This window comes from Anguilla anguilla, chromosome 1, assembly GCF_013347855.1.
Source record: "Anguilla anguilla isolate fAngAng1 chromosome 1, fAngAng1.pri, whole genome shotgun sequence".
Taxonomy (NCBI): Eukaryota; Metazoa; Chordata; class Actinopteri; order Anguilliformes; family Anguillidae; genus Anguilla; species Anguilla anguilla.
In genome coordinates this window covers 45,070,115-45,097,790 of record NC_049201.1, presented here as the reverse complement: position 1 = coordinate 45,097,790, position 27,676 = coordinate 45,070,115, and the positions used below count along the sequence as shown (strand labels likewise).

General features: G+C 44.6%; 1 protein-coding gene across 41 annotated transcripts in view; it reads right to left on the bottom strand.

Annotated features, from left to right (window-relative positions):
- The window catches only part of rims2a (regulating synaptic membrane exocytosis 2a), a 254,152-nt gene that overhangs the window by 90,496 nt on the left and 135,980 nt on the right, over positions 1-27,676 (bottom strand). For 24 of the 41 annotated variants that reach the window (XM_035416437.1, XM_035416438.1, XM_035416459.1 and 21 more), the window contains 9 exons: positions 16,028-16,239; positions 12,814-12,933; positions 10,279-10,378; positions 9,540-9,663; positions 8,782-8,828; positions 8,366-8,478; positions 6,480-6,527; positions 3,630-3,760; positions 2,673-2,865 (listed from right to left, as the gene is read on the bottom strand). In XM_035416437.1, the coding sequence (XP_035272328.1) occupies positions 2,673-2,865; positions 3,630-3,760; positions 6,480-6,527; positions 8,366-8,478; positions 8,782-8,828; positions 9,540-9,663; positions 10,279-10,378; positions 12,814-12,933; positions 16,028-16,239 (1,088 nt within the window). Of the gene's footprint in view, positions 1-2,672; positions 2,866-3,629; positions 3,761-6,479; positions 6,528-8,365; positions 8,479-8,781; positions 8,829-9,539; positions 9,664-10,278; positions 10,379-12,813; positions 12,934-16,027; positions 16,240-16,357; positions 16,426-27,676 lie in introns of all 41 variants that reach the window. The other 17 variants (XM_035416439.1, XM_035416450.1, XM_035416496.1 and 14 more) reach the window with 3 other exon arrangements.

Genomic DNA, 27,676 nt, shown 5'->3' with positions numbered 1-27,676 from the left:
GACACTAAACCACAGCAGTCTGTCTGTTATTAATTGCATGAGAGCACTGACACGGCTGCTGTAATTGTTGCTAGAAGGAGACACCGTCCACATCAGATATTACAAATTCTAATGGAGTATTTTCAACACACACATCCTAGAGGGAGAAAACCCAATAAAAAAATCTATGTAAGGCGATGCTAGGGACACTGTGTGAGATTAAATGCGGGACCCCCCACAAACAAATGCACTCCTAGAGCGCAGAGGAATACTGTATCTCTCCATTACAGGACCTTTCTGTTTCTTGTAATCTTGAGGCCAAATTTTTTTCAGTGTGCTTGTGCTGTCCCTTGTTCGGAAATCAAGATTGTTATATATTAAGAAATCAAGATTTTAAATATTAGTTGGTAGGGTTTGTTCCATGCATAATGCAAGCTAATAACTGCAGTGGCAGTATACACACATATGCTTTGTGGATGTGTTCACTTACAAAATTACTTAATAAATGCTAAATAGACAATTTAGCACCGTGCATGGTAGCATTTTACCACTCAACACATCAGTAACGTTTGCCCGAGAACATTTCCCCACATGAGAGAAATGTGAAATATCTCATTCTACGTGCATTGCTTTAGATTTCAATGTTTTACTAAAGTTACAGGCATTGAAATGAAAGATCATGCTCGCTCGTTATTCACTAGTGCAATGAAGTAATTAAATAAATGTCTGCTTTTTAATTGCTGTTACATAAATGTCTCATTCCCCAATGATATTTATAACTTGTTTATCAACTGTCTTGTTGTGTAACTTTGTGTTTTATGTCAGGTCCCCCTCGCAAAACAGATTTCGATCTCAGTAGGGGTTTTCCTGGCTGAATAAAGTTTCAATTATTCCCAAATTTTAAATGCAGAAGGTAGAATCCTGAGGGGTAAAAAAAGATGAAAGGTTCTGATGCTGAACCCGTGACAGGGGGCAGGAGGAGGCAGTAGCCGGCGGGTAGCCAGCGGATGCGAGCGTAGCGGCTAACGAGGACACCGCCGCGACCTTCACCCCGGCTCTGTGGCCACCGGGCTGAGGAGGGAAGCGCTCGACTGTTTCCTCACCTACCGCCCTCGAAACGTCACCGTTTCAAAAACTCCCCGAGCTCCTCGTCCGTTAATGGCCCTGCCGCGGGGGCTTTTCACGGGCAGCGCTCTGAATTCGACAGCATCTCACCCCAAAATGCTTCTGACAGTTTGAAAAGCAAGTCACAGAAAGCTCTCTGGTGTGACACAGTCCACTGAATCCATGTGTGTTCATTGTATAATATGGGGATGCCTCGCCCGTAGCAAAGTCAATTTTAACTGCACGCTTGTATCTTCAGAGGAGAAAACACGTATAATAATTATCGCATTATTCGTACGAGTAGTAGTAGTCTCACGTGTAAAAGTCGGGGAGACCACATGGTGCATTCCGTAGAACATATATGAATACCCTGTGTCACCAGGGGTTGAGTTCCCCACCATGGCAAACTCTGCACAGTAATCCCCTGTCTTTCGGTAACTCTGTCTCACTTCCCCATGACTTTATAAAGTGAAAAAATACATAAAGAGAGCAGACAGTCGGCTGTCCTTTAAAAATAAAATAAAAACCAACAGTAGACAGTAACACTGCACTGTCAATAGTAAGGATACAATTATAAGCAGTACTAATAGTAATAATTACAATATTTCTAATAACACAGGTGGTACAGTAGTACAGATATACCCTTATTCTCATAATTGTTTTATCAGTGAATACTGGAGGACTTCCTTTCTCATGAAGAGGCTGGCATATTATTTTCTCCCTGACACCCTTCACCCCTAAAGCATGCACAGCACCCTCTCCTCAGGCTGGCCCACAAGCTAATTTGGTGATTATGCACCGGGGGTGCAGTATGCTAGGAATCAGCCAGAGCATAAGTTGAATAAAATGAATTATGATGTGATGGAGATAAAGTTCACGGTGCAATAAATTAATCAAAAAGTCCTCTCCAGAGAACCCTGTTCTGGAAAAAGGAAAGCCAGAGAGAATGACAGCATCTTTGTATCACTGATAGTTAGCGTTCTACAATTTTCGTTTGGTTCATTTACTCTTTTCTATCCATTTAACTTTCCAAGTAACTGCATCTTCACATGTACCAGCCAGAAGTATTCTTTCATCCCCCAGGAAGCACTGTAAACAACATTCTGGTGGAGATGCACTAGTTTGTTTTACGCAGAACCTCGACTGTGTCTTTTGGCATCTTTAAAACAATTTAAATCCACTTTTGTATACTTTCATTAGTGGACTAACCAAAATCTAGTTTCAACACCGAACAATCTATTTGTAGGGAAACAGGAGTTGCAGTTTATGAAATTACTTTCCAGGAATTTGATTGATTCTTTAGCCTGCATTATTTTACAGGTCAATACTTCAGCTGGATTTAATCAATGCCTCCAATTGGATCTATCTACACAAAATCGTTTCTACACAATATCACAATTCCTCAGAAACAGTAGCCGAATAGGAGTTTATTAGCACATCCTTGCGAGTTAGAAAGCCTTGTGTCACACCGGAGCGTCTGCTGGGTAATGCTAGCATACGACAAGGCGCATAATACTGTAAGCAAACGAGACTGTCAAGTGAGGCTAACCACAGTCAACTACATAGCGAAGGCGGAGAGGATGACTTACCTCTCCCAAAAACTCGCTCTCCTCTTCCCTGACTCGCGCCTGGTCCCATAGCGTGATCTCCAGCATACGCTCGCGGAACTCCCGCCGGTGCACAGGCGAGTACATAAAGGTCTGGTTCCATTTGGGCTCTAACGATTTCTTTACCGTTTTTGTTCTTCTTTTGCTTTTGTCACTGGAGGAACAATAATTCAAACTGTTTTTATTTACCACCAAGGTAAGGAACCATGAGGTAGTCAGCACCACAAGTCCAACAGGAAAAGGAAAAATAGAAAAGTTAAGTTCAGACATTGCGTTCAGCCAGGTTCCTTTCACAGCAGTGTCAACAGGGCATTCAAAGAGTCCTGATTCCCCTCCCCCAGCAGAGATAAGTAATAAAACAAAAACACCCAGTACTATCCATTTGAAATAATCAAAATAAAGTGTTATGTGAAAAATTACAATAACAATGAAAATGTCCATTTACTATAATGTGGATTCCAAATTTTAATTGGAAGATTATCCTAAAAATATACAGCTGGAATTTAGATAATAATCATAAAAATTACAAGTAGTACAAGCAAATATAATTAGCAATGCACAATTGCAGGATCTATGGACTCATAAGATGGCTACTCAGCCCTATATTTGTATCATTGAAGGTCTCGTTTCCCTACTGCTGAAACTGAAACATTCCAATTCGGAATGTTCCTTAAAGGGTAGGAGCAAGTGTAGTACTGCGGCGATAGATGTTCTCTACTACAGTATGGTCCCGGGTCCCAGAAACTCTCAGTAAGTATTGTATGCTTCTGTCTTTAGGAAGAAGATCATGATAAAAGAAATGCATGGCTTGACAATCTGGTTACCCTATTGAGTCAGTGAATCATGCCTGGAGATAAGCATCTGTCAAATACTTGTTTGCGTCTATGGTCAGAATCTGCCCTGGTGTTGTCACATCACAGTGAATGCGTCTACGCTTACCTTCTGTCGGGGAGGAAGTAGATTTTTACGTAGGGGTTCCGCGGCCGCCCATCTTCCCGCGAAGGCAGGTCTTTTGCTCCCAGTATCGTGACGATTAGCTGGTGACCCACTTTGTCGTACCAGAGTTTTACCTGCAGAGAAAATTGCTGGATTTGGCTACTGACCCAGGGAGGCTGTTGTCTTTCTGTCACTCTTTTTGTGTGTCTGTCTGTCTGTCAGTCACATTGCAGGTTTAGCAGAGCTTCTTAAAAATGTTCAGGTTAATAAAAATGGAGAGCAGTGATATTACTATCTATACTGTATTTTAATACATTTTTATAAAATAGCAATCCAATATTGTTTTGGAATTCCAAAAGGTGTCTTCAGGTGACAGACTAAGCCTTGAGTGGGTCTATGCTGGGGATTCCATTTCGCTTGACATTCCCTCCCAATCCACACTGGGGGACCTACCTGGAACGGCTCAACCTGGCACAGCACAGACCCGACCCAACAGTGCCTACCCACTAAGTGCCCGTTCCACTGTCCCCAAACTGTCTAACTGGCCCAGGGTAGGATGTGAAGGAGAGCCTAATATTTTTTTTTTACAGAGAGTTTCAGAGCCCATTGTTCCAGTTAACAAATATGAGTGGTGTCTTTAAAGATGTAAAATTAACATTGGCAAGCTACCAAAATGTGTGTCCTGTGTAAATTTTCACTGAAACAAAAAAGCTATGAAAGTCTTAATTGCTACAGCTAAAGTGGAATCTAAACACAGTCTAGGACTACAACAAAGTAGCAGCTATAAGAACAGTTTAATGTATTTAATTCTGTCATTTAGGCTATTAAAATGGCTATTCAGGCTGTTCACATGTATCTGTGGAAAGTATGGGCAAAACTAGGGGTTTCTTAGAAGTCTGACGCTTAACTGGTCGAATAAGAACAAGTTCTATGACATGGAAAGACCTTCTAAGTTGTTGCCCATACTTGCTTACATCTCAAGGGGAGGAGGGGAGGTCTAATAAGCTATGCTAGAGTAGTAGCTCTAAAGATGTCCGGTTCTCAAAGCATGCAGCGTCAAAGCAAATGAAAGCATTCGATGCAAACTAGATCAAGCCGGTGATCTCTGGACTCCGCAAGCTAAAGGGTGGTTTGGGTCAAACAAATTGTACCCCGGCTCTTATATAATCACCATTGACGGGCCTGGCGCTTTCCGGTGTTTTGCTTCAATCGCTTTCACAGTCAATATAGAAGTGTTTTATTTGATTCGAAATTTGGTACGCACAAACTGCAGAAGGAATTTCATAACGATGCTGCCAGGCACAATACAAATGCAAATCCGAGCACGGACTCAGAAGAGGATAACGTTACCGTCGTTACGGCTATCAGGAAAAAAGTGTTTCTTGAAATAATCCATATTCTTATTTGTTTGTCTTATTCTATCTTAAAATATAGATGCGAGCACGTTTTATAAAATCTGAAATGGTAACGGAAGCGACGGAATACACTTCGCTGATAAGCATTACAACTGAAGCGCGCTCCCCTGTGCGTGAAGCATTCTCCAGCTTGGGTTCCAAAGATTTTAACGGTTGAACAATTTCCAAGGAGGTTTTGAGCGAGACATTGTAAGTAAGACAGGAACGTCATGACTTCCGCGGCTCCATTCCGTTTGTATGCTCGGCGCTTGCATCTCCCTGTCCCCACCCCACCGTGCGTTTTTGGGAGAAGGAAAGCGGCAGACAAATTCGACATTCTGAAAGAGTCAGACGAGGACGCGGATAGACAGGATTCCGTAGAGTTCGCTGTGAAACAGAAGGGCATGGCGCAGCCGGATCTGGGTCCATGCATCCTCTCGGAGTTCAGTGAGGGTACAATTTGCTTATCTGTATTCTCTACAACCTTCTCTGTACTTAATTGGAAAATGCACTAATCTCTTCTCAAACAAGGCACAGCTAACTTTACATAACTTTTTTTTTGTAACATGAAACTTGAAATCCTTGAGTCTAAATCAGCAGCTAAATAATATGTATGTTTGGAAGTCCTGCATATTATTTTTATAGTGTGCATTGCGCACTATTTCTTTAAGGACAGTCTTACAGTGCACAACCCAGCAGGAGTTTGATAACCAGAGAACCATTCAATAGCACTTAAGACATTAGGGTCTATTTAAAGCATGAGCAATGCCCACTAAAATCTGAAACTTAATCTAATACGACTCATGGAGTTCAAGTGTCTGCTTTCTAAAAACAGTCAATATGTTACTGGACGATACCTTGAGGAGATAACATTAAGCCAAAGCCATTTTAAACAAAACAATGTCTATGCAAAGATGTTTTACTTTACATGGAAAAGCATCAAACTTACTTATCCCAGAAAAAAATAAATGACATAGTATTAAAACATTTAAAGAGACTTTATCCTCCAAAGCAATGTTTTCACCAAAATGCTGAGCCAATTTCAATCACTATGTTTATTTTTTCCGCATGCAAATGATGCTGGCTTTTTGGAGATTATCCGGCTATACCAGGATGTCTCTTTAAACAGTTTTGTTTAGGTTGGTTAGTCATGCAGGCAGTTCCAGGCTCCTGGCAAGATGGCACATATATGTTTAAAAAATAATGGTAATCATTGTAATGAGAATGGGAATAATAATGACAATAGCAATAATAATATTGATAATAATAAAAATGGCAAGAAAGAAAGCATTGAGCCTTGTGAACAAACCCAAAGGCAAATCAGATTGAATTGCTGCCATTTCCCTGCTGTGCATTTTCCAAAAAAAAGAAAAGAAAATTGCAGCAAAAAAGAAGGAAGGAGAGCAAAGAAAGGAAAACCAAAGAGAGAAGAGTCTGTCCATCAGACAGGGACTGTTACCTGAACCCTAGGGACAAAAGGCGCAGTTCTTCTACTTAGGCTTTGGCTCTGGGTAAGCAAAATTAAACGACAAAGAAAACAAAATGCAATAAAACAAAAACCAAAAGTGACAAAAACACACTCAAAAACCACACAAACACACAAAACCAGTCTACAGAGGAGATTTAGTCTAATGGCACCATTTTAAAAAAATTTCCCCCTTTTGATTCTCCATCCAAAGTTATGTACAGTGCACATGTCAGTTTCCCTGGATACGAGATTCTGCTGCATGCCTAAATGTGCAGTTAAGATGAACATGCTCAATTCAATTCAAATTTGTCAATTTGTAAACTGCTGTCAATTCTATTTCCTGCATTTCAAAGGGCACAGCTAACTGTATGTAATGTATTGATTTTCTTTAAAATGACAGTTATTTATGGCCTAATTATATATTCCCTTTTCCTCTGTCATTCTCCTGTTTCATTCAGCATCACACTGGTGTCATTTCATTTCTCCCAGTTTGTACATGTATGAAATCACCACAGCTAATAATAATGCTCTAGTAAGCTCTATATTTTTTGGGTTTATTTTCCAGTTAAGTTAGATAAGTTATAGTATATAAAGAGAATGCAGAATGTTAGCATAGCATTTCTCTCTCAACGCGGAGACGTCCAACCATCACTGCCTCAGCATTCCCCGCAGTATTTTAACATCGACATCAAGGTGACAGCAGCGTCAAGAGCGAGGAAACATGCGAACGCAGAAAACTTAGACTAAATCTCCCCCTGTATTAAACAAAATAATAAATAGAACGGCAAAAACATCAAAGCTTCCCTCCGCTAAATGTAGACGCATCCTACGATAAAATCGAGCAGTCTTCTGAGCTCCACCGAGAGGCAAATTAACACCTTCCCTCCCACAAAAAAACACATCAATGCTCCTTCACAGCACATCAAAAAGCAAGATTACTGATTGTTTCTTGTTTATTGTACTTTTTAAATAAATGATTCATTTTACCAAGCAAACAAATAGTTTTTTTTTTATGATTATTATTATTGCCAAATTCTAAGAACTCTAAGCAGTAGTAAAAATAAGGCCTTTAAAAATTATACTCAAATGCTTATGTTTTTTTAAGCATCCCTTGGATTCACATTTAAATCACTCCATGTTTGCCACATAGCATATTTACTTCACGCAATGAATTACATGGAATCTCAAGGTAATATGATCCTGTGCAGAGTTGGGCTGGGTCCAACAGAGCAGGCCTTGCAACGTGGATGGATTCCAAGGCCTTATCTCCTGGTCATGTCAGCACTGTTCTGCTTTCAAATGTTTGCCAATCTTGTAACAAGCTTGAAAACTGAGGACAACATTTTCCACTAGGGTCCTTGTCAAATCAGGATGTAGTATTCTGTGATGAAGGCCTGGGGGACCTCTATTTCATAGAAAAACCTCTATTTTATTAATGTGGGGATTATTGGGGGGTGGGGAGAAGTACTGTTTTAAATACCATTATAACAGTTAAATTTGAATGTTATGATGTTCTATTTTTGGAAGAGACGGGTTTTTATTGTAAGGGTATTTTATTATAGGCCTACCAAAGAAATGCTTCAGATTTCATTCTATATTAAATTTTTTTATTGGGAGGCAATGTTTATATCACTGTCTAAACATCAAGTAAAACATTATTTAAAATGTCTCAATGAAAATATTGGAATAAAGACAGACCAGCCGCTTCCTTTTTGTAGTTTAGACCTTTGGTAAAGTTGATTTAAAAAACTCTACGACTGATAGTGACGCTGAAAAAACTGATCTGCCCATCACCCAACTCATGCATATTGCTTGATCACACAGTAGATAAAGGCGATGTGCCTCCAAGAACAGAGAGATGCATTGTGGGTACATACTGAGAGTTGTCCGGACAGGTACTGGGGGGCATCCCGTAGCAGGCCTGGACTCATGGGGGACGTGACAGAGATAGAGGGGCGCTCCATCTTCTGGGACTCAAAGGAGCTTGAACCTGAACGATAAAGATTTCTAAGTTCTCTTCCTGATGTTTCCTCAGCTTAACGACTCATGTTTCATGGCTGAATTATTAACTGGCAAATCCCAATAGAAATGACTACAAGTAAGTCAACAAAATACAAGAAATAATAAAAAGGTAAACGTTGCAGCAGCCTCTATGGAGGTAACAATCAGTGTTTTGTTTTTTTTCATACACATGCAAGCACACACACACACACACACAAACACACACACACACACACTGTATGTATACTGGTCAATGAAACCACATGTAAACGTGAGTAAATACGACACTAACTTGACTCCAGTTGTGCATGTGTGCTGTCGGGTATCCTGGGAATGTCTCTGAAAATGAGAAGGGGAAGAGAGATCAATTTGCAGCTCATGCACAATGCACTGTGCTTTAACGACCCTAAGCAGCACATTCATCTTATTCCCTTAGCAGCTCTCTCTCAAATACAAAGCAGGTCAAATATGTACATTGACAAAACGGGATTTATGGTTTTCAGGGAATCGCCCGGTTCAGAAACAATTCATATTCCGCCACAGAATCTTTCTGGCGGCGACAGGACGCCTTTTCATTTCATTGCTGCCAGCTGTGAGCCGTGTACCTGATGGTGGGGGGCATGTAGTTCTTCCCTCACAAAGCAGGGAAACTTGCTAAACCAGCAAAGGGAGCTTTGTGAAAACGAATCCAAGCAAACCTGCTGAATATGGCTGAATGGCTGAATTCATCCTCATATTCCTTCAGAACATTTTCACTGTGTATACCCTCTCCTTCCTTAAATTGCCTCCTTCTACCCTAAAGGTCAAAACCCCCAAAATTGGGCCTGGATTCAATCAAAAGTTTCTTAGGCTGGCAAACAAGCACAAATAATGTTTGTCAAGAGTTTGGCACGTTAACTTTTGTAATGGCTGAACTTAACAAGCTGTGTTATGGAAGAAAAACACTTTTTTATTGGGAGTCAAAGTATAAAAGTGAAAGTCGATTGAATCCAAACTATTGTGTTTGGAAAGGGGGCGTTCTGCTAGTGATCACGTGACTCAGCAACTCACCCAATGGGACGCGAGACCACCAGCTCCACTTGGGGCTCGGGCTTGGACTCCAGAATGATATTGTAAACTTCTTTGAATGTGGCTCCTTGCAAAAGCCTCCCGTTCCACTCCAGGACCTGATCGCCTTTGGAGGAAAAGAGATTTTCATCAAACATTCATCAAGACTTAAAGAGGATTAAGCTAATTTCACACACATACTGTATGCATGTATAGTATACTGTCTGCAATAAATTGTCTGATCACCAAGAAACTAGGTTTTAAAGAATAATTTTCAACAACTTAAGTACCCACAAATAACCTGAAAAATCCCCCTAAATACAATTAAACTAGGGGGAGACCCCTTAAATATTTTAAGCCTACTCTATATACAGTAGGATACACAGTGTGGACTGTGGAATTTTCTGCACAACAGCTCAACGGGGGAAGGTTATGAACAGAGCTAAAGAAAAACTTTGTCTGGAACTGAATGTTTAAAGTGAACAGAGCAGACCAGACAAAAACCCGTTTCAGCTGCAGTACACGCATTTGAACGACCAAGAAAAAAACATTTTCTTTTCGGAAATAAAACTTTTTTTGTTACCATACACAGGACATTTCCGAATGCTTGTTTAAGATGTGGAAAGCTCCAACATATCAGCGCAACCAAACTAGGTTAATGCAGCCTAACATGTGAAAAACAGGACTATGGCAGAAGCATCTCATTTGAGAGTGTGCCTTTGAATCGGAGCTCGGGCCTTACCTGGTCGGAGGTGTCCAACAGTATCTGCTAGACTCCCTTTCTTCACTTTCGTGATGAAAGCACAAAGTCTACCAGATTCTGTCATTTTCCCTCCAACCACCTGTTGAAATAAACAGTATGAACACACAGAGTAGACAATAGTCTTTATGATGCAACACTAAAGCAAATGGGTATCTGTTTGCAGATTTAATCTGCATAAAATTCTGCTTATGAGACTGTCACTGCTTCAGTCGTATTGTGTAGTGATAAGGAACTGACTGATTTGAAGTTGTCTAAAACAAGAACAAAATTTCTTCTTGTCAAACAGTGATTGCTGCGAGGACAACATACTGTTTCATGTTTTTCTAAGCACACCTCATTTCCACAGCGACTTACAAACTTGTACATTCTGTATGCATTTTTTTTTACCAGCTAACCCTGATGGCACCCCGATTTCCCTTTCTTTTCCAACTGGGTTTGAAACCAGTGACATGCTGCTCCATTGGTCAATGTTCCACCATGTGCAGCCCACAATATTAAAACATGGCTGCGAAAACTGTTAGGATCGGGGGATCAATTCAGAGCCGTAATTCCTGGCAGACCTGTAAACCACTCCTGGTAGTCGTGACGGACTTCATCCGCAGCTCCCCGTGCTGCTGCAACACGGAGGCCGACGGACAGCTGGAAATCTGCGGGCTGATTTCCCCGCGCGAGCATCATTAAAACATAAACTCCGGTGAGCGGTGGCTGTGGAAAGCCTCCTAAATAAAATGGGCTTACATAACAGCTAACTGAGAGTAAAAAACGAGATGGGAGGGGAGGGCCGTTTCTGAAGCTCCAGCCAGCTGCTGCAGAGCACAGGGAGACGCTCACAGAAGCAGCGGCCAGACGCAAACACGCCGGCTCAGGAAGCTCATTCAATCAGTAACGATTTTCCCATCTCCTCTCTCGCCGCGCTCCGTCTCTCTACCCGACCGCTCCTGGCGGGATCAGCTGTAACAGCCTCGGGCCCCTGGGGGCCCCTGGGGGCCCGGCGTCACTGAGGGGGTCAATGATCCAGGAGCCTAATCTCGAACCTTCGCTACTTATTCAGTCCTGTCACCTTTTTAAGTCAGGATGGTTGTCATTTCACATATGCATCATATTTGATAGTTGAGCACGTAGAGAATGTCACAGATACACGATAATGACTTGCTGATACTGATAATGGCTTGCTCTTACTGTTTCTATTTCCAGAAAAACAGATCCTTTGCCAAACAGGTCACTAAGTGCTGTGGTATTCGGCGTGGTGCACACCAACAAATGAAAAACAAGTTGAGACCAACCTGATAAAATGCATACAGACTGAACAAAATCGCAAAGTGCATTTGGATACACACCTCTTCTGTTTCTTCAAGAGGTCAATGAGAAAAGCGTGCAAACCGCAGTAGGAAAACAAATGTGAAAATGGAGCAGAAACAAGCCACTCTGGAAATAGAAACATTCTGGATGGGTATTCGCCTGGACGTCTTATTTTGTGCATGTACCACGTAATACTTGTAACGTGTTTTATCAAATGAAAGAGCAGCATCTTTTCTTTGAAGAACTGCTGGCAATTAAGTGGGTTCACCTGCAGGTCAGTTTTCATACGCGGTCACGTGACCGAGGTTTCTGCAGCGGTGACACACACGCGCTGGCACGGCATCACAGCTACGCCCCCACTGAATAACGCCAGATACAGTACGCATCACCGAGGACTTGCGTAATGATAGGGCGAAGATCACTAGGAATCGCTTACAATTTTCAGGGATTTAACTATGCCTTTTTACATTTGTGTAAGGTGAACATCCTGAAAACCAAATGTTACAATTCCTAATAAATTGTTTTATTTGTCTTCATAATGCATTTCTGTGAGCATACATTAAAAAATATGCTTCAGCTCTGAGAATGAGGGCTATGGTAAGTCCACCCCTTTGACCCTCAATGGACAGGACGGAAGCAACCATTTGCATTTTGAAGTGTGGAATGTACAGCAAGGTTATCCTGAGCTCAAACACTGAACTGTTCAATGATATGCTATTAATCATCAATTACTGTGCAATGCATGTGTATGATCATATTAATAATATAATAATCCATAAATAATGTCTCTACCAGTATGCTAGCTGGCTATAGCATCATTGTAACAATTATGCCATGAGTTAGCAGTGATGTCATTGAAGCAGCTCCAGCTTATCATTTATATGAGCTCCAGTTTTCAGCAAATGAAGCCTCTCTTCTAGTAGGTGTCTAAGTGAGTGTACTTGCAGATCTGTGGTGAATAAAGATTTGCGACATAAGCTCTGTAAGGTGTGTCTGCCATATCTGGGTCAAGTACTTTAACACTTTAGACACTGGTGAAAATTTCTGCGTATCCCCAAGAATGAAAAAAGACAGACTCAAATGAAGGAAGACTGTGACCTGAATATCGGCGAATAAGAATAAATGAAAACACACATATTTTTCATATATGCACAAAATGGCTGCTGCGATCGGCGCAGAGGGTGCAGAGGCAGACGCGCACGCCCCGGCGCTCACCTTCAGTCCCAGCAGAGCTCCGGAGTCACGGGGCACGGTTCCGTCCTTCATCCGCTTGTTTAGCAGAACCCGCCCTATTAGGCGATCCCCGTCTTTGGACGGTTGCCACGTCACGGGGTGCTGCGAGGTCAAAAGCAACAACACGCCTCGTGTCTTACAAAATGGAGACTCGGCATTGTGCATTTTACAAAAAGAAAGACAACAAAATCATGGGGACTGGGGTGGGGAGGGGGGGGGGGGGCAGGGCGGGAGTCTATTTAATTTCCTTTCCCTGTATTGAAATATGGTGTGATTACACAAACTCTTCAAACATATTCCTTTTCGTGTTAACTGTTACCACATGAGTTATTGCTGAGCCATACTGGTCATAATGTTCTTAGATATATCTGATATCAAAGTGTGATGCTTCCAGGGCATAGATAACCTTTTAAATCACATACCCCATTATCATAGCCTACTGATCATTTTCTCCACTTTATGATACCTGGCACATCCTCCATACATGCAAATTGTACCTCTAATTAATAAATGAAACATTTCATATAATTGCTGTCAAAATGTATTATTACATCAGATTAATGCTCTTCTAAGGGATTCCTGGATGACAGAAAGGTTCTGAAATAATGAAATAATGTTTCCTTGCTCCAAACTGTACTGGCTAATTAATCTAAACTTACATATTCAAGTTTATGTCTGTTCAAATAGGCTGTGCATGACATCACAGCAGCCAGCATTTGTCTTTAACTTTGAATAATAATTAAATGCAAATTTCAGTTTTTTTGTCTCATAGATACAATTTGCTGAGTTCAGCCATCACCAAAATTTCATTTGTAAGCCAAAGTAAAGGAATGTTGATTGAATCCTTGTCACTGTTTCTAGCAGAATAAAACTTTGAACACAAAACTAATGAGACTTGTATAGTCCAGGCTCTGCTAGCATGCTGCTGAGAACAGTGGCCTGAATTCAATCAAAATTTGTCTGACTGCGCGAATCAAACAGCAGCATCCACTGTGAATCCGGGAAGCGAGTGTGAGCGTCTTCCGGAACGTGCCGCCAGCCGTCGCTTCTGTGTGCCGTGCAGCCCTCCGGCTGAGCGGCACATTCGCTGAGCTGAGCTAGCCGGCACACGCAGACTGCAGCCCGCGAGACTGCTGCAGGGGTCACTGGCGTTCAAGGAGGCGAGGACCGTCCAGCCTACCACAACCCTCCGTCCCTGTTTGACGGTACAATCGAAAACGTGCCACCTGGTAGGGCTGCCGGCCGCAGTCTAGGAAACACTACCAAACAGTTCTGTCAAATTGTGAAATACTTCCGGTCACCAGAGAATGCACTTAGAAGAGCATGGATTTATTCATATAGAATCATTTAGCACAGATGTAATGACCGGTGCTTGCAGTGTACAAGTTTAATGACAGTCTTAAAGTGGATAAGGAGGATAGGCATATGAAACAATGGAAATAAATCATCATTAGGCATTGATAATAGGAGTAACTTATATAAGCCCTTAAAGAACGCCATATAGTAATTTTTACTTTCATACTGATGACTGAAAAAGTATGATGTATCACCTGGCATGTAGATTTATTGTTCGTTTCTGTGATTTTTATGTGCCTGTGAGTGTGTAGTGTGTATGTGTGCACCTGTGGGTTCATACTGTATGTCTCTGTGTGCGTGTGTGTGCACTGCGCTACAGGACAGCAGTGTCCACTTTTATGTTTCTGAAGGAGGAAATACTAGATGTAGAAATGTAGATCTGTTTGTATGACACATATTGTTCAGTAGTCAATTCAGTGCTAAGCTGCACTGTATTTAAAGATCTAGCTTTGTCTACCTGAGACATTCTGATTCACTGATGCCTTCGTATTCTAACTGAGCGTGTATGTGGGGGCTTGGGTCGGGGGGCAGGTAGAGTCGGTTAACAAACTGAAGAAACACACGTTAGCGCTAGAAAACATATTGAACACAGTTCTGTATCTTGGCTTGCTGTATTGCCCCATGTCAGCACTATCTTCATTCGTATTGAACCAAAGAATTTCTTTTCTTGAGTAATAGGAATATGCTATCGATTTGGAAAAAAATGTGCAAAAAGCCGCAACTGAGCTTAAATAATCAAATTGGAATTAAATTTTTTTTCTTTTTTAAACCGGGTCCAGAGTTTGTGTGACCATGACAACGTGTAAGGCAGAGGGCGAGGGGGCATGCGACCCAGGTCATGCAGGGGTCAAGCAGGCAGACGACAGCACTCCTAAACCTCCCCTAAAAACTCACCTCCACACACACAGCGTGGCACATTCACGAGGACTAATGACAAGCAGATGGGGGGGTTGGGTTGGGAGGTGTGGGGTGGGGTGGGCTGGGATTGGTGGGGGGGGGGGGCACAATAAACAAAACAAACAAAACCAGTGCAAAAAGGAGGCCGAAAACAAAGAAAAACGGGACAGACAGCACAAAAAAAGGCAACGGAAAAAGTAAAAAAAAAAATGAACTCACAAACATGACAGTGGAAGGGAAAAAGAAAAACATAACTTTGTCTGTGCAAAACAAATCCAGTCTCTCCCCCCCGCGTTAAGTGTGCTTTGTTTTGATTCTGCTTTCTCCACGCAGAGGGCCGCTGGGAAAGTCATGGTTTAAATAGGAGGAGGGTGTGGGAGAGGGTTTCAGAACAGTGAAGGAGCGTTGGCCCGGGTGAGTAACGTCCCTGCAGTACTCAACACGTCCACCATGTCGCAACAACACAAAAATACTAAGAGGCTAACATGCAGTCGAGAGGACCCAGCCTTCCCGTGTACCACCACAAACACAAATTGAATTTCTTTTTCTTTTCTTTTTTTGTATTTTGTCCTTTTTTTAAAAAATATATATTTATTTTTCAAAAAATTTTTGGGCTTTTTCGGATAAATTGCTGCCAGAAAGCAAACAGCAAAGCAAGCAAGAGGTCTTCCCCACGTTCACTTTTTCGACAGCATACCGTAGGATGCTGCCGAATTTATTTGTGAAATCATTTTTAAAATAATAATAATAATAATAATAATAATAATAATAATAATAATAATAATAAAGACGAAGCTCAAAAATAAACAACAGTAACAAATAAATAAACTTCTCACCTATATTTAAAATTAGTGACAGAGCAAACAAAGACCAAATGAGTAGGTAAATAAATAAAAACATAACAACAAAAGAATAAAAAATGCAGGCTAGATATTCTCAGTACCTTCTCGCTATGGCTAAGCTCCTCGTTTAGGGTAGTGCTACTGCACGTATCAACGCCAGAGTCTTTAACTTGGGGCTCGCACCATTCCAAGTCCTCTTCGAACGAATCGCCCCCAAAGCGCACCGTTTTCGTTAGCCTCTCAGAAAAGGCGTAAGTCGCGTCCGACAAAAACGCCTGCTCAATTGCTTTTCTTTTTCCCCTTTGACTGTCCCCTACAGGTGTGGGATAAAAAAAGAAAGAAAAAAGAAAACATGCAGAGGTGTAAATAAAATGGAGGAGACATGGAATGACATAAAGGACTCTGAAAGGGCAGGGCTCCGCATGTCTCACCAAAGACATTGGGGAGGCCTCGCTGCTATGCCAAGACGTATGGTCCCACCAGTTCCCCTCCATATCTCCTGCGGGAGGCGGCCACAACAAGAGAGGACAGTGGAGGAAGAGGTGAGGACAGGACAGACCCACCGGATACCGGCAAGCGGACGCGGACGGGCACACATGCACACACAAACGCACACGCACAAAACTCACAGGTACATTCACACACACACACACACAAACTTACACGCACTTTCACGGGTACATTCACACATGCACAAACTCACAGGTAAATTCACACTCACACAAACCCACAGGTATATTTGCATACACAAGCTCACAGGCACATTGACAAACACACAAACTCACAGGTACATTCGCACACAAACAAACTCACAGGTACATTCACATACACACAAACTCATAGGTACATTCACATACACACAAACTCACAGGTACATTCACATACACACAAACTCATAGGTACGTTCATACACACACAAACTCACAGGTACACTCACACAAACTCACAGGTATGTTCAAACTCACACAAACTCACAGGTACATCCATACTCACACAAACTTGCAGGCTACATTCACACACACACACAAACTCACAGGTACATTCGCACACAGAAGCTCACAGGCACATTCTCACACAGACATACACCCTCTAATTTGGACAGATTCCACCACGAAGACAACACCTGAAGAGGTAACGAAGATCAATTTTGTCACCAACATCTGAATGAACACACACACAGGGCCACGTACACAAACATACACTCATACACACCATAGACGTACATTCACACACAGGTTGTGGCACAGGGACTAGATACAAAGAGGTACCCGTCTCAGTTTTGTTACTGACACGTATGTGTGCACACTCATAAAGGAATGCATGAACTCACGCACACACAGAGTAGCACACATTTACAGGTTACAGTACAGAGACAGGAAACAAAGAGGTGCCCAACCATAAAAGGTGAAACGATTTTAACCACGATTTTTTAAAATCGACAACAGGGGGGGTAGAGTGAACGGGAAAGGAAACTATCATGTCCCATTGCCGTAGGGACATTGTAAGAGACATTTCCATCAGACAGTCGGAGGCATGGTGCTGAGACAACCTGTAGCAACAATAAGTAAACGTGAACAAAGGTAAACAAGAGTAAACGGATCTTTAAAAGGTTCTGGAAGTTCCTGTGGAAATGAAGGTGAAGATTGACCGCTATGTAACAATATTCCTGCTGTTGGTCATCCTCTTCCCTAAAAACGGACCCGTCTTTCTTTGAGCCATTCTGTCTGCAAAAACGGGAATCCACTATGTTATTCAAACTCAGCTTCGCAGCTCAAGCGGACTTGAACAAGGTGAGCACACCTACAGCACAGCGGCTGGGAGCAGCAGTTTCAGGTGCGCTGCCAAAGCACCCCTATCACATGACAAAGGTAGCCCCAAGCACTCGCATCACACGACATGAATGGGGTTATGGCTTTGTGTATATTTATTTGTCCTGTTTCAAGAAAGGGTCTCCTATGTTTTAACTCTCCTTATGCTTGGAAGGCTTCTACTGCAGAGTGTTGGCCTTGAAGCAGCAGAATATGTTGAATTAGATATGTGCACACACCAGGCACATTTAAGTAATTCAGACCAGGCTTAAATGTATCCCTTTTGGTAGAATCCACCTGGCCAGAGGTTCGCTTTCTTGGTCCTCACCTTAATCCACAGGCCCGGGAGCCCGAGATGCTAAAACAACATTAGCATGGTCCTTATCTTATCAGCTTGTATCAGGAGAAAGCCGGGACCAGCGTGGTAATATGTTTAACAGAGGGCCAAACTGTCCCCGCCGCTGCAGCCTTATCTAGCCTCCATCTTAAGTGCGGTGGGGGGAGGGGCTTTTTTAAGATCGCTGTTTAAGACTGCGCACGGCACCGTCGCACGCGGTCTGCAGGAACGCCGGGCGAAGTGGTTGGCAGTAAAGTGTTCGCCCATGAGGCATGTAGTCTTCTGCAGAAAGAGGCCTAAGAGCAGCCAGAAGGGACTTTTTACAGGGAAAAAAAGCGATAGAAAAATCGAGCAGAGTGAATGAGACTGAAGAGAGAGAGCGGAGGAAAGAGCAGAGTACACAAGAGAGAGACTAGAGAGAAAATGAGAAGAGCGCACGAGAGGGCGGTTGAGGGAGAGATAGAACGAGAGAGAGAGAAAGAGAGAGGGACCAGAAAGAGTGAGAGCGAGAGTAGTTGGACAGTGTGTAGACGAAAAGCAAGGGAAGTTGAGGTGGAAAGAGAGACAGACAGGCCATAGCGAGAGAGACCAGAGCGAGAGAGAGCAAGAGGAGATGGACAGAGTGTGTAGACACTGAACGCAAGCGAAGCTGAGGGGGGGAGGGAGAGAGAGAGAGAGAGAGAGAAAGAGAGAGAGAGTTCATTTTCCTCAGCAGTGCACTCCATAAAGCAGCACCCTCTCTGTGGCCGGAGGGAGGGATCGATAGAGGCCGGGTCTCTGAGTGAAATCCTGACCTGCCTGCTGTAAACACCGGGCCCAGGAGCTGCTGCGCCTCAGACTCCGGGGAGGAGCCCGGTGCCTGTTTATCAGCACTGCTCATACTCCAGCAGCAGATATACTGAACCAGCTTCCACAATCACACCTGGACAGGTTACACATGTGACCAACATGCAAATTGAACATAGACAGAAGAGTGTAAGAAAGGTTTTTCACTTAAAGCTGCCATCTTTATGAAATCAGCACAGCCGATGCATGTATTCCATCCTCATACATTAACAGGAAGCACAATCTTTTCTCAGCATTCCAAGGGTTTACTAGGTCAGCTTGCACACATTTTCTGTGGTACGACGTCAAAGTCACCCACAGGGCACTTCTCTGGATGGTGGCCACTAAGTAGGAGGGAATGGGCACTGATAGTAATGTATCTGGTAACTGCGTCAGCTTAGCTGTAATCTTATTGCTTTGTATATTAGTGATGGTTTTAGCGTGGCGATAAAGCCAGTGGCAATACAACAACTTTGTTCATGTGATTCACACCTGCAACGACCTATAGTCTATAACACATTCGCAAACACCCTTCATTCAATTCCTTCCAAGCTTCTATGATATGAAGTGAAAGAATCTCCTCCATTCAATCAACATTTTTCTTTGACTTGAAATTAAATGGGGGCAAAATCCACCCCCAATAATACAGAGTGATTATGAGTAAAATTTCATATAATAAAGATGGGGATTTCATGAAGTGATTGGGATATACTGATCATGAGTCTGAAGTATTTTCCCCTTAGAATTCACCCGAATTGATAAATTCACAGCTGTTCTTTTAAAACATTCCATGAGGAGCATGCTCCCGGACCCCTTCCTTCCCTACAGTGTTGCAGTCTATGCAATTCAACCCCCCCCCCCAATATTTAAACTAAAATATTATGCCCTTTATGTTTCAGACCCTGCCCCCTCCCCTTGTGCTGCCAGGATGAGAGGGAGTCCGGGCCTTGTAATAATGGGCTTACTTTTGCTCCTCTAAGCCAGCTCTGACACCCCTCCCCCCAGCGTCCCCGGCTCAATCCCCGCATCGTCACGGCGCGGGTGCTTCTGCGCTCGCCCGTCCGCCCTGATCCCTAAACCACAGATCAGCACGCCGCCGCCGTGCGCGCGCTCGCGCCCGAGCACCCTGCCGTTCCCCCGTTTCATCAGCACCGCGAGACCGGCCCCTGTTTATCGCCGTGGTAACACAGGCCTGCCGTATCCACCCCCAGGAGCGCTGCCTGAGACACTGGGCCCCATGAGAAGATCTCACATTGGGCCCCACCACCAGTTATTCCAATAACTGATGAATAAAAAGTTTTAAACCTATGTGCAAATATATTTTTCGAGGACCCCTGTCGGCCAGGGCCCTCGGAATCGTCCTGATGCCCCCCCCCCCATCCCCCGCCACCACTGCCGTCCACCACTTTGTCCTCCTTGATCTCTGGAGCCAAGCAATCGTTCACATTTCTTTAGCTTTTAAAAAACAGCTATCTATAATAATCATACTTTCTTCATGTATGAAAGCCGGTATCCATATCTGTCAACCTGAAAAGTACCAGTAACACCATGAGTAGTCACGGCTCTGGTGCAAAGTGCACAGAAGAGATGTTGAGCGACGTACCCGCTGTATTCAGGCGCATTCGAGACGTTCGGCTGCGCTAAAGAAGGCGTGAGTTCTCTACTCTGGGAGAGCAGATAAAAGGCTTGAAGTGAAGGTGAAGGCACCCCCTCCCCTGCCCCTCCCCCCCAGTGATGGCTTTAAATTGGACCCGGTGTAGAGGAGAGGAGCTAGGCTAACCTATAAGTCACAGGCAGCGCTGAAAAATGCAGGTGCTCTGCGACCCCCACCCTGCCGCACTCCGCCGCACCTCACCCCCACCCCACCACACCACACCCCCCCACCCCCTTCTCGCGGTGTGATAAAGTGCAGGTCCGCACAAGGCCCAGAAACCGGGAAATCACGGGCCCTAGCATTGAACTGACATTGCAAAGTCGCAGCAATCGAACCCCCCCGGGGAGCGACATAAATCCCGCGCCTGCAGCCACTGCAGTCTGGGAAAAGGGCGGGAAAGGAGGGGAGAGAGACAGAGAGAGAGAGAGAGAGAGAGAGAGAGAGAGACAGAGTGAGACAGAGAGAGACAGAGAGAGAGAGACGAAAAGAGAGGGAACTCTGCTAATAATGGATGTGTGCGTAACACACGGCACAGGCGAGCCACTGCTAACGGCAGTAAAGCTCAAATTAAAATGACCTCAACAAAGCGGGAGCTAAACAGAAAGAGGGAGCAGGAAAGAGAGAGGTGGGAGAAGAGGGAAAGCACACGTAAAACTGAAAACGTACCGTTCGCACGGATAGCGCTGGCATAAAGCTGGTTTCATCTTATTAGCATTTGAGTTGACAAACAGAGTGAGAGGGAAAACAGGTGAGGGAGAGAGAGAGGAGAGAGAAGGAGAGAGAGAGGGAGAGAGAGAGAGAGAGTTTCCTCGGGTCAGTCCTACCTCAGCTCTTCCGAGTCTATTACAGTCCCCTTAAGCAGTGGAGAACGTGATTCGGCATTTAAGTGCGCCTTCGGCCAGGGTGACATTTTTTTTCGGAGGAGAACTGGCGGAGCGTCGCGGGGTCTTCCTCTAATGACTCTGAGCGAGGACGGGAGGACGGGAGGACCGTCCTCACCGCTGGGTTAAGAGGCTTACCCGCACTGAGCTAATTAACGCAGTGACAGCGCGTGGAGCCCGGAGGTGGGGCTGAGATCTTCCCCGGGAATAAGCGGCCCGCGGGTCCGGTCCTGGTGGGCCGGCTTAAATTTCGCCCCGTTCGTTAAGGTTTGTCCATATGCCCGTTGAGGTTTTGACGAGACGCTTTTCTCGTTTTAATATAGAAAGCGCAAACAGGATGGTTGTGTTGAATGGTCACAACGAGTTGCTATTTAGGTCGCTAGGGGGTAAAAAAAAAAATAATTTAAAACACTTTAGAGGTCCCCTTCAAGATCCCCCTCAAGCGCAGATGAGCCCAAGGTATTCTGGGTAAAGCCAGTTCTGGACGTTCACTATCGATGGATGCACAGAAACAGAAGACATACCCTACTACTCTTTGCATAATAATAATAATAATAATAATAATAATAATAATAATAATAATAATAATAAGAGAGCATGCCCTTGTGAACATAAAGGAGGGTACTTTTGTAACAGACAGACTGAATCAGAATGGCGCAGGCGGCGTTTGCTCGTAGTGCGGAGTGGCACCGCTCTCTCAGTACGTTTCCACGGCAGCAGTGCTCGCAGGCCCGGGTGCAGGTGAGGTCATCGAAAATGTTCTGCCTTTGCCCAGGGCCTGGGATCACACGCCGTTTCTCCCGTCTTAAGCCCTTTCTGCGAACACGCCCGCGAGAGCGGGACCTGAGGGCCTCGTAAACGGGCGAGTTATTCAGCTCCAGAAAAAGCCCCCTGAATGGAACCAAACAAAAGACAGAACCGGGGCGGAGAAGAAATGGAGAGCAGAAAAATGCGAGGAAGAAAAGAGGAAGCGAGGAAAGTAATAGAGCCTGCAGGGTTGGGATCTCTCTCTCCCTCTCTATCATTCTCTCTTCCTCTCATGCGCTCTCTCTCTCCTTCTCCCTCATGCTTTCTCCCCCGCTCATGCTCGCACCTTCTCTGTTGCTCTCTCTCCTCCTCCCTCACTGTCTCTCCCACCTACCTCACTCTCTCCCCCTCTGCTTCGCTCTCTCTCCTCCTCCCTCACTGTCTCACCCCCTCTCCCTCACTCTCTCTCTGTCTCCCTCGCTCTCTCTTTGGCAGTTTCTAGGTCATGTTTGTTTTCAGAAACCGTGAAGAACACGCAGGGATTCCTCCATGCTAATTTTCTGTAATTGCCAGGACTGAAGGGCACCTAGGGCTGTTTACACCAGTTCAATAAAAACAACAACCCTAAAAGTCTTCTTTAATACACTGTCTGCATCATAATGCCAAACAGGAAATCAACAAAGCTAACTGGAGGTACGATAAGGTAAGCCACTCAGCAGCACCACCCACTGGCTTGCCCACACAGGAAGATCAAGGTGCCATTTTTCATGATGGTTTCCTGATTGGGGACGAGACCAAATCAGGAGTAATTCAAACAATCGTCGTGTGGTCACTAATTTATTGACTTGGATCGCTTTTCTACCTCTTTTTAATAAACAAAAAATGACCCAACAAATAATTTCCACATATATACCATACAAGTTGTTTTTTTTGTTTTTTTAACTGGTTCATGAGCACAGAGGTCAATACTTTTCTTTTGAACTGATTAACCAAAACAACTGATGACAAAATTAACGACGGGACCTTTCCCCACACAAGCCTACGGAAGGCGATACTGTCTGAAACAGCACACGGGACGCTATCAGTCACAGACACAAAATGACCTTGCTTTGCTGGCGATGTTTTGGTGTCAGATGTCGTATTGGTTGATTGTTCTGACATATCCTTCTACCGGGATCTCCTATAGGAAAACGTATGTTAAAGAGTGAACACAGAGCCGCACAAAGGATCCATCTTCCTGAATCATTGACGAAATATGGAGGCCTTCTATTGGTAGCTGTGGAACATTTTAGAAACGCCTGGAACATAAATACCAAACATAAACATTTAGAATCCTGTGTTCTTCAGATGCAGTTTTTCTGTTGCCATGTGAAAGTGATACGTGGAAGAGGGAAGGGCAAATTACACGGCCAAACCCTTTTCCAAAAACCTCTCCCGCCACAGAACGACAGCTGCAAAATCAGAAATCACAAAGAGATACTTTTACATCGAAACTGCGTGGAACGCGATATGGAATTTGAGGAGATTAACATTCTCCATTTTCATTTCTGGCATAATTTAAGCTTCCTGCTCATTTATAACAACCTGCTGCACTGCAACAAAATAAAAAGTATTATACATATGTGTGGTCTTCATACTGCACCAAAACACTTTTTTAGGGTGTTTGATGTTCCTTTGAGTCTCTTTTCAGCGCTGGAGATGAATTGTCAGGTGACTCTGTTCTGAGCATTAAGGCCGCATCTCTGCTGTGAACAATCGGCTGAAAAGAAACATTAAAACCATCGACTGCGTGCGGTTAAGAAACATTACATCTGTCCTCTGGTCTGCTGCTGACCTCTCTGACCCAAGGAACCCCACGTCTGACGAAAGCCCCAAAATGTTGCATTAGGGCTGTTTGCACACACAGGAAAAAATGAGAATCTAAAAAAAAAAAGCTGGCACTTTAGACACCATTGCAATTCTGCAAACGAGTTAAAAAGGCACCTACGGAAACCCACGGAAAGTGTTTGGTTGGCTTTCCTGAGGATTTATGGCTCGGGTCTTGAAAGGACCATCGACTCGCCGCGCGCTTCGCACGTCCAGCTAAACGCTTTCCCTGAGGTTAATTCTCAAATGCTTTATTGACTGTTTTTTTTCCTCTCCCTCTCTCCCTCCCCCAGAAATCTCCACTCAGATATAGGACTGCACGTTAAATGATCATCTTCAGGTGAACTGCTGACAATTCATCACAGAATGGCTCCAGGTGCCCTTAAATGGAAACTGAAACGACCGCAGCTCCGGTTCGGTATATTGATAGGTATCGTCGCGGATACAGACGTGAGCTAAACAACCATACGGGGTTTCGGTGCCCGCGCCGAGCCATGCGGTCCCCGGCGGGCCCCGGTTCCCCCCCCCCCGCCCCCCCCAGGCGAGGCCCGGCGGCTTTGGGGAGCAGGAAAGCGGCCGCGCCCGTAAATCGCGCGCGTCAGCAGTCTGCGGCGGCCTCCCGCTCGGGCCGAGCCCCGCGCCGCCAAACTGCTGATTCAGGCCGATGGCGAAGGGAGCGAGCGGCCGGGAGAGAGCTCACCGGCAGCGGGCTCTCCATCACTCTGACAGCTCAATAAAAACCTGTGTAAACTATTAATTGGATCATTAATTATTGACGCTGTTTTTACTACGATTCCAGGCCAGAAAAGGAAAAAATCCCCCGAAACCCCTCTCCCCACCCACCACCCCAACCCCCCACCACAGACCCCATTGTGTGGAGGTTCGAGGGGACTGACTGTGTCTGCTGCGATGCAAAATAAAACCTGCCCCCACCGCACCCCAGAAAGAAGCGTGCGATTACCATTGATAAACCTTGTCACAAGAACGTCTAACGCATGCCATGACATTCATAGCATGCGTTAGACGTTCTTGTGACAAGGTTTATCAATGGTAGGAGGTTGCTTAAAAAGTTGGGCTCACGCTGTGGAAATGAAAGGGTTTGGAGAAGGGGCAGAGATGTTGTTGTTATCTTTGCTCTTTAGGGACAGTGTCTCTCTCACCGGGGTCAGAGGATAAAGACCTTAAAGGATTTAGAGACTTGCGCTTTTCGGTAATGCGTCGCACAGAATGCAGAGCGCCAGTGTCGCACGGTCAAAATCAACCGGACACCCCTCGTTTCCACGATGGCCCCACTCCACGCGTCCAGCGTCACCACCGTCACTTTTTGGGTTCTGCCCAGAATACTGGCCTCATTTTGTCTCTCAGAAGCTCCTCCTCCTCCCGTGCTTCTTCCTCCCAGTCAGGTGAGGCGGGAGCTTTTCTCCGGCACGTGCAAAGCTCCTTAGCGCCGAACACCACATGTCCCCCCCCGTAGCTCAGATCCTATGCAAATCGCAGGTGAAATGCCCCTCCCAGACCCGCTCGGTTCCACCCAGTCCCGCCCAGTTCCTCCCCACCTGGCCCCGCCCAGTCCAACCCAGCCCCAGCTGCCAAAGGTTCTCAGCGCTTTTACTTGCAGTGAGCCACCCGTCATCCAGTTCTCGTTAATCTTCAGAAGTGTCTATTGCATCAGACTACAAAAAACAGAGCTCATAATTACGCTCAGAGTCCACCATTTAAATTGGGGACACATTTTTCAACGTTCTGACTGGACCGCCATCGTAGAAACGACACGTTTCAGTTTGCTGCGTTAACTGGGACCGGGAACGCGTGGGGCAGCGGACGGCGTGGAGCGGCGGACGGACCGCCCGCGATCGATCCTGACGTCGCGAGTCTGCACGACGGGGATAAACGCGGCGCTGAGACCGCGCCGTGTCCGCCCCTGTGACTCGGACCCATTTCTCTCTCTCTCTCTCCCTCTTTTTTTTTTTCGCCCTGCCCACGCTATTATGAGAGTGCATGCCTGGGAATCGATACGGGGAAAAGCCAGGGAGAGCGATGTCACACTAAATCAGTCTGCTGGCCTTACGGATGGGAGACTGCCCCATTAAGCCAGGCCCCCCCAGCCAGGTGCACTGGGGTTAGGGAGCACAATAAGAAGCCTTCTTATCCTTCTGGTACACACACGTTTATTCACCTCCGCCCCTGCCACCACCCCCGTCCCACTGAGAGCACAGCTACAGACCACGCATGGCCCAAAGGCGCCTTCTCCTCCACTCTGACTCCTGTTCCCTGCAGCCCAGGCTTGAATTAGGCTAGCGCTTCTGCTTCAGCAGATCCTGTTCTGTTCTTTGAACTCGGGCCGCCGTGACAGAACATTCTCTTACAATACTAACCACACACACACATATACACACACACATACAAACACACGTACATGAGCACATACACATGCAGACACACAAACAGGCATGCTCTCACACACACAGTCACTCATGCAAACACACACACACACACACACACACACACACAATCTCTCTCTCTCACACATGCACACACATACAAACACACGTACATGAGCACATACACATGCAGACACACAAACAGGCATGCTCTCACACACACAGTCACTCATGCAAACACACACACACACACACACACACACCCCTGATATCTATGGAAACTGTACTGCCCAGCCGGTTTCCCCCCCAGCAGACAGGGGCTTCCAGAAGTGGGCCACATCGTCACCAAGGGGTCAATGCAATTTAACCACAAATTTAACTCTTTAACAATGCAAAGTATTGAAGCAAGTGTTGCTTTTTTAGCCTGTCGACGATTGTGAGGTCACTGACATGAATGAAAATACAAAAATCTAAAATAAAGTGAGAAAAACTACAACTTGATTAAATTAGCTGCTTAACATTAACAAACAACAGATCGCATGCTGGTCAGATGGAACATAGACAAGGGTCAAGGAAAGTGAATTCTCGCTAGAGAATAGAGCCATAAAGTTTCATTATCACAGTTCTCTTCAGCCAGCTTTGCACAAAGTATGTGGACCATAACCTTGACATCTCCCCAAAATCCGTCCATACTTAGGGCAATCTACAATACATCACTGTGATCGGTTTTGGAGAGAGGAACGAACACCAGTCAAACTCAGACGACCAAAAGGCGTTTTCCCTACCTGTTACAGCACCGTTAAAAATACACCAACCAGGGAACATCACGTGCTCTTAAGAAAGGTTTGGTGATTGTGAACATCTGTTCACAATCACCAAAGAGAGGGATGTGTGTGATTTCATAAAAACACAGTATAAAACAAGCTGATCTCTGGCAAGAAAAACCGGCCTGGACATGTATCTAAATCTGTGGATATGTGGCTGGAGTCTCAAAAGCCACCTTGGGTTCCACCCTGGTAACCCTGGACAACCAGTGCGTTCAGATGCACCAAGAACCTAATAAGCGAGGAACGCTTCCCATGGTTTTAATTTTGTATTGAAGCACTTCAACTAGATTCACTGGTCAGCACGATATGTATGTTAAAGTAACAGGATATAACAAAATACTATAAAAATACTGTACGAAAAGGCATAGAGACTGTCACTTTTTCAAGTTCAAGAGAGCATCACTCCATAACTTATCTACCTCTT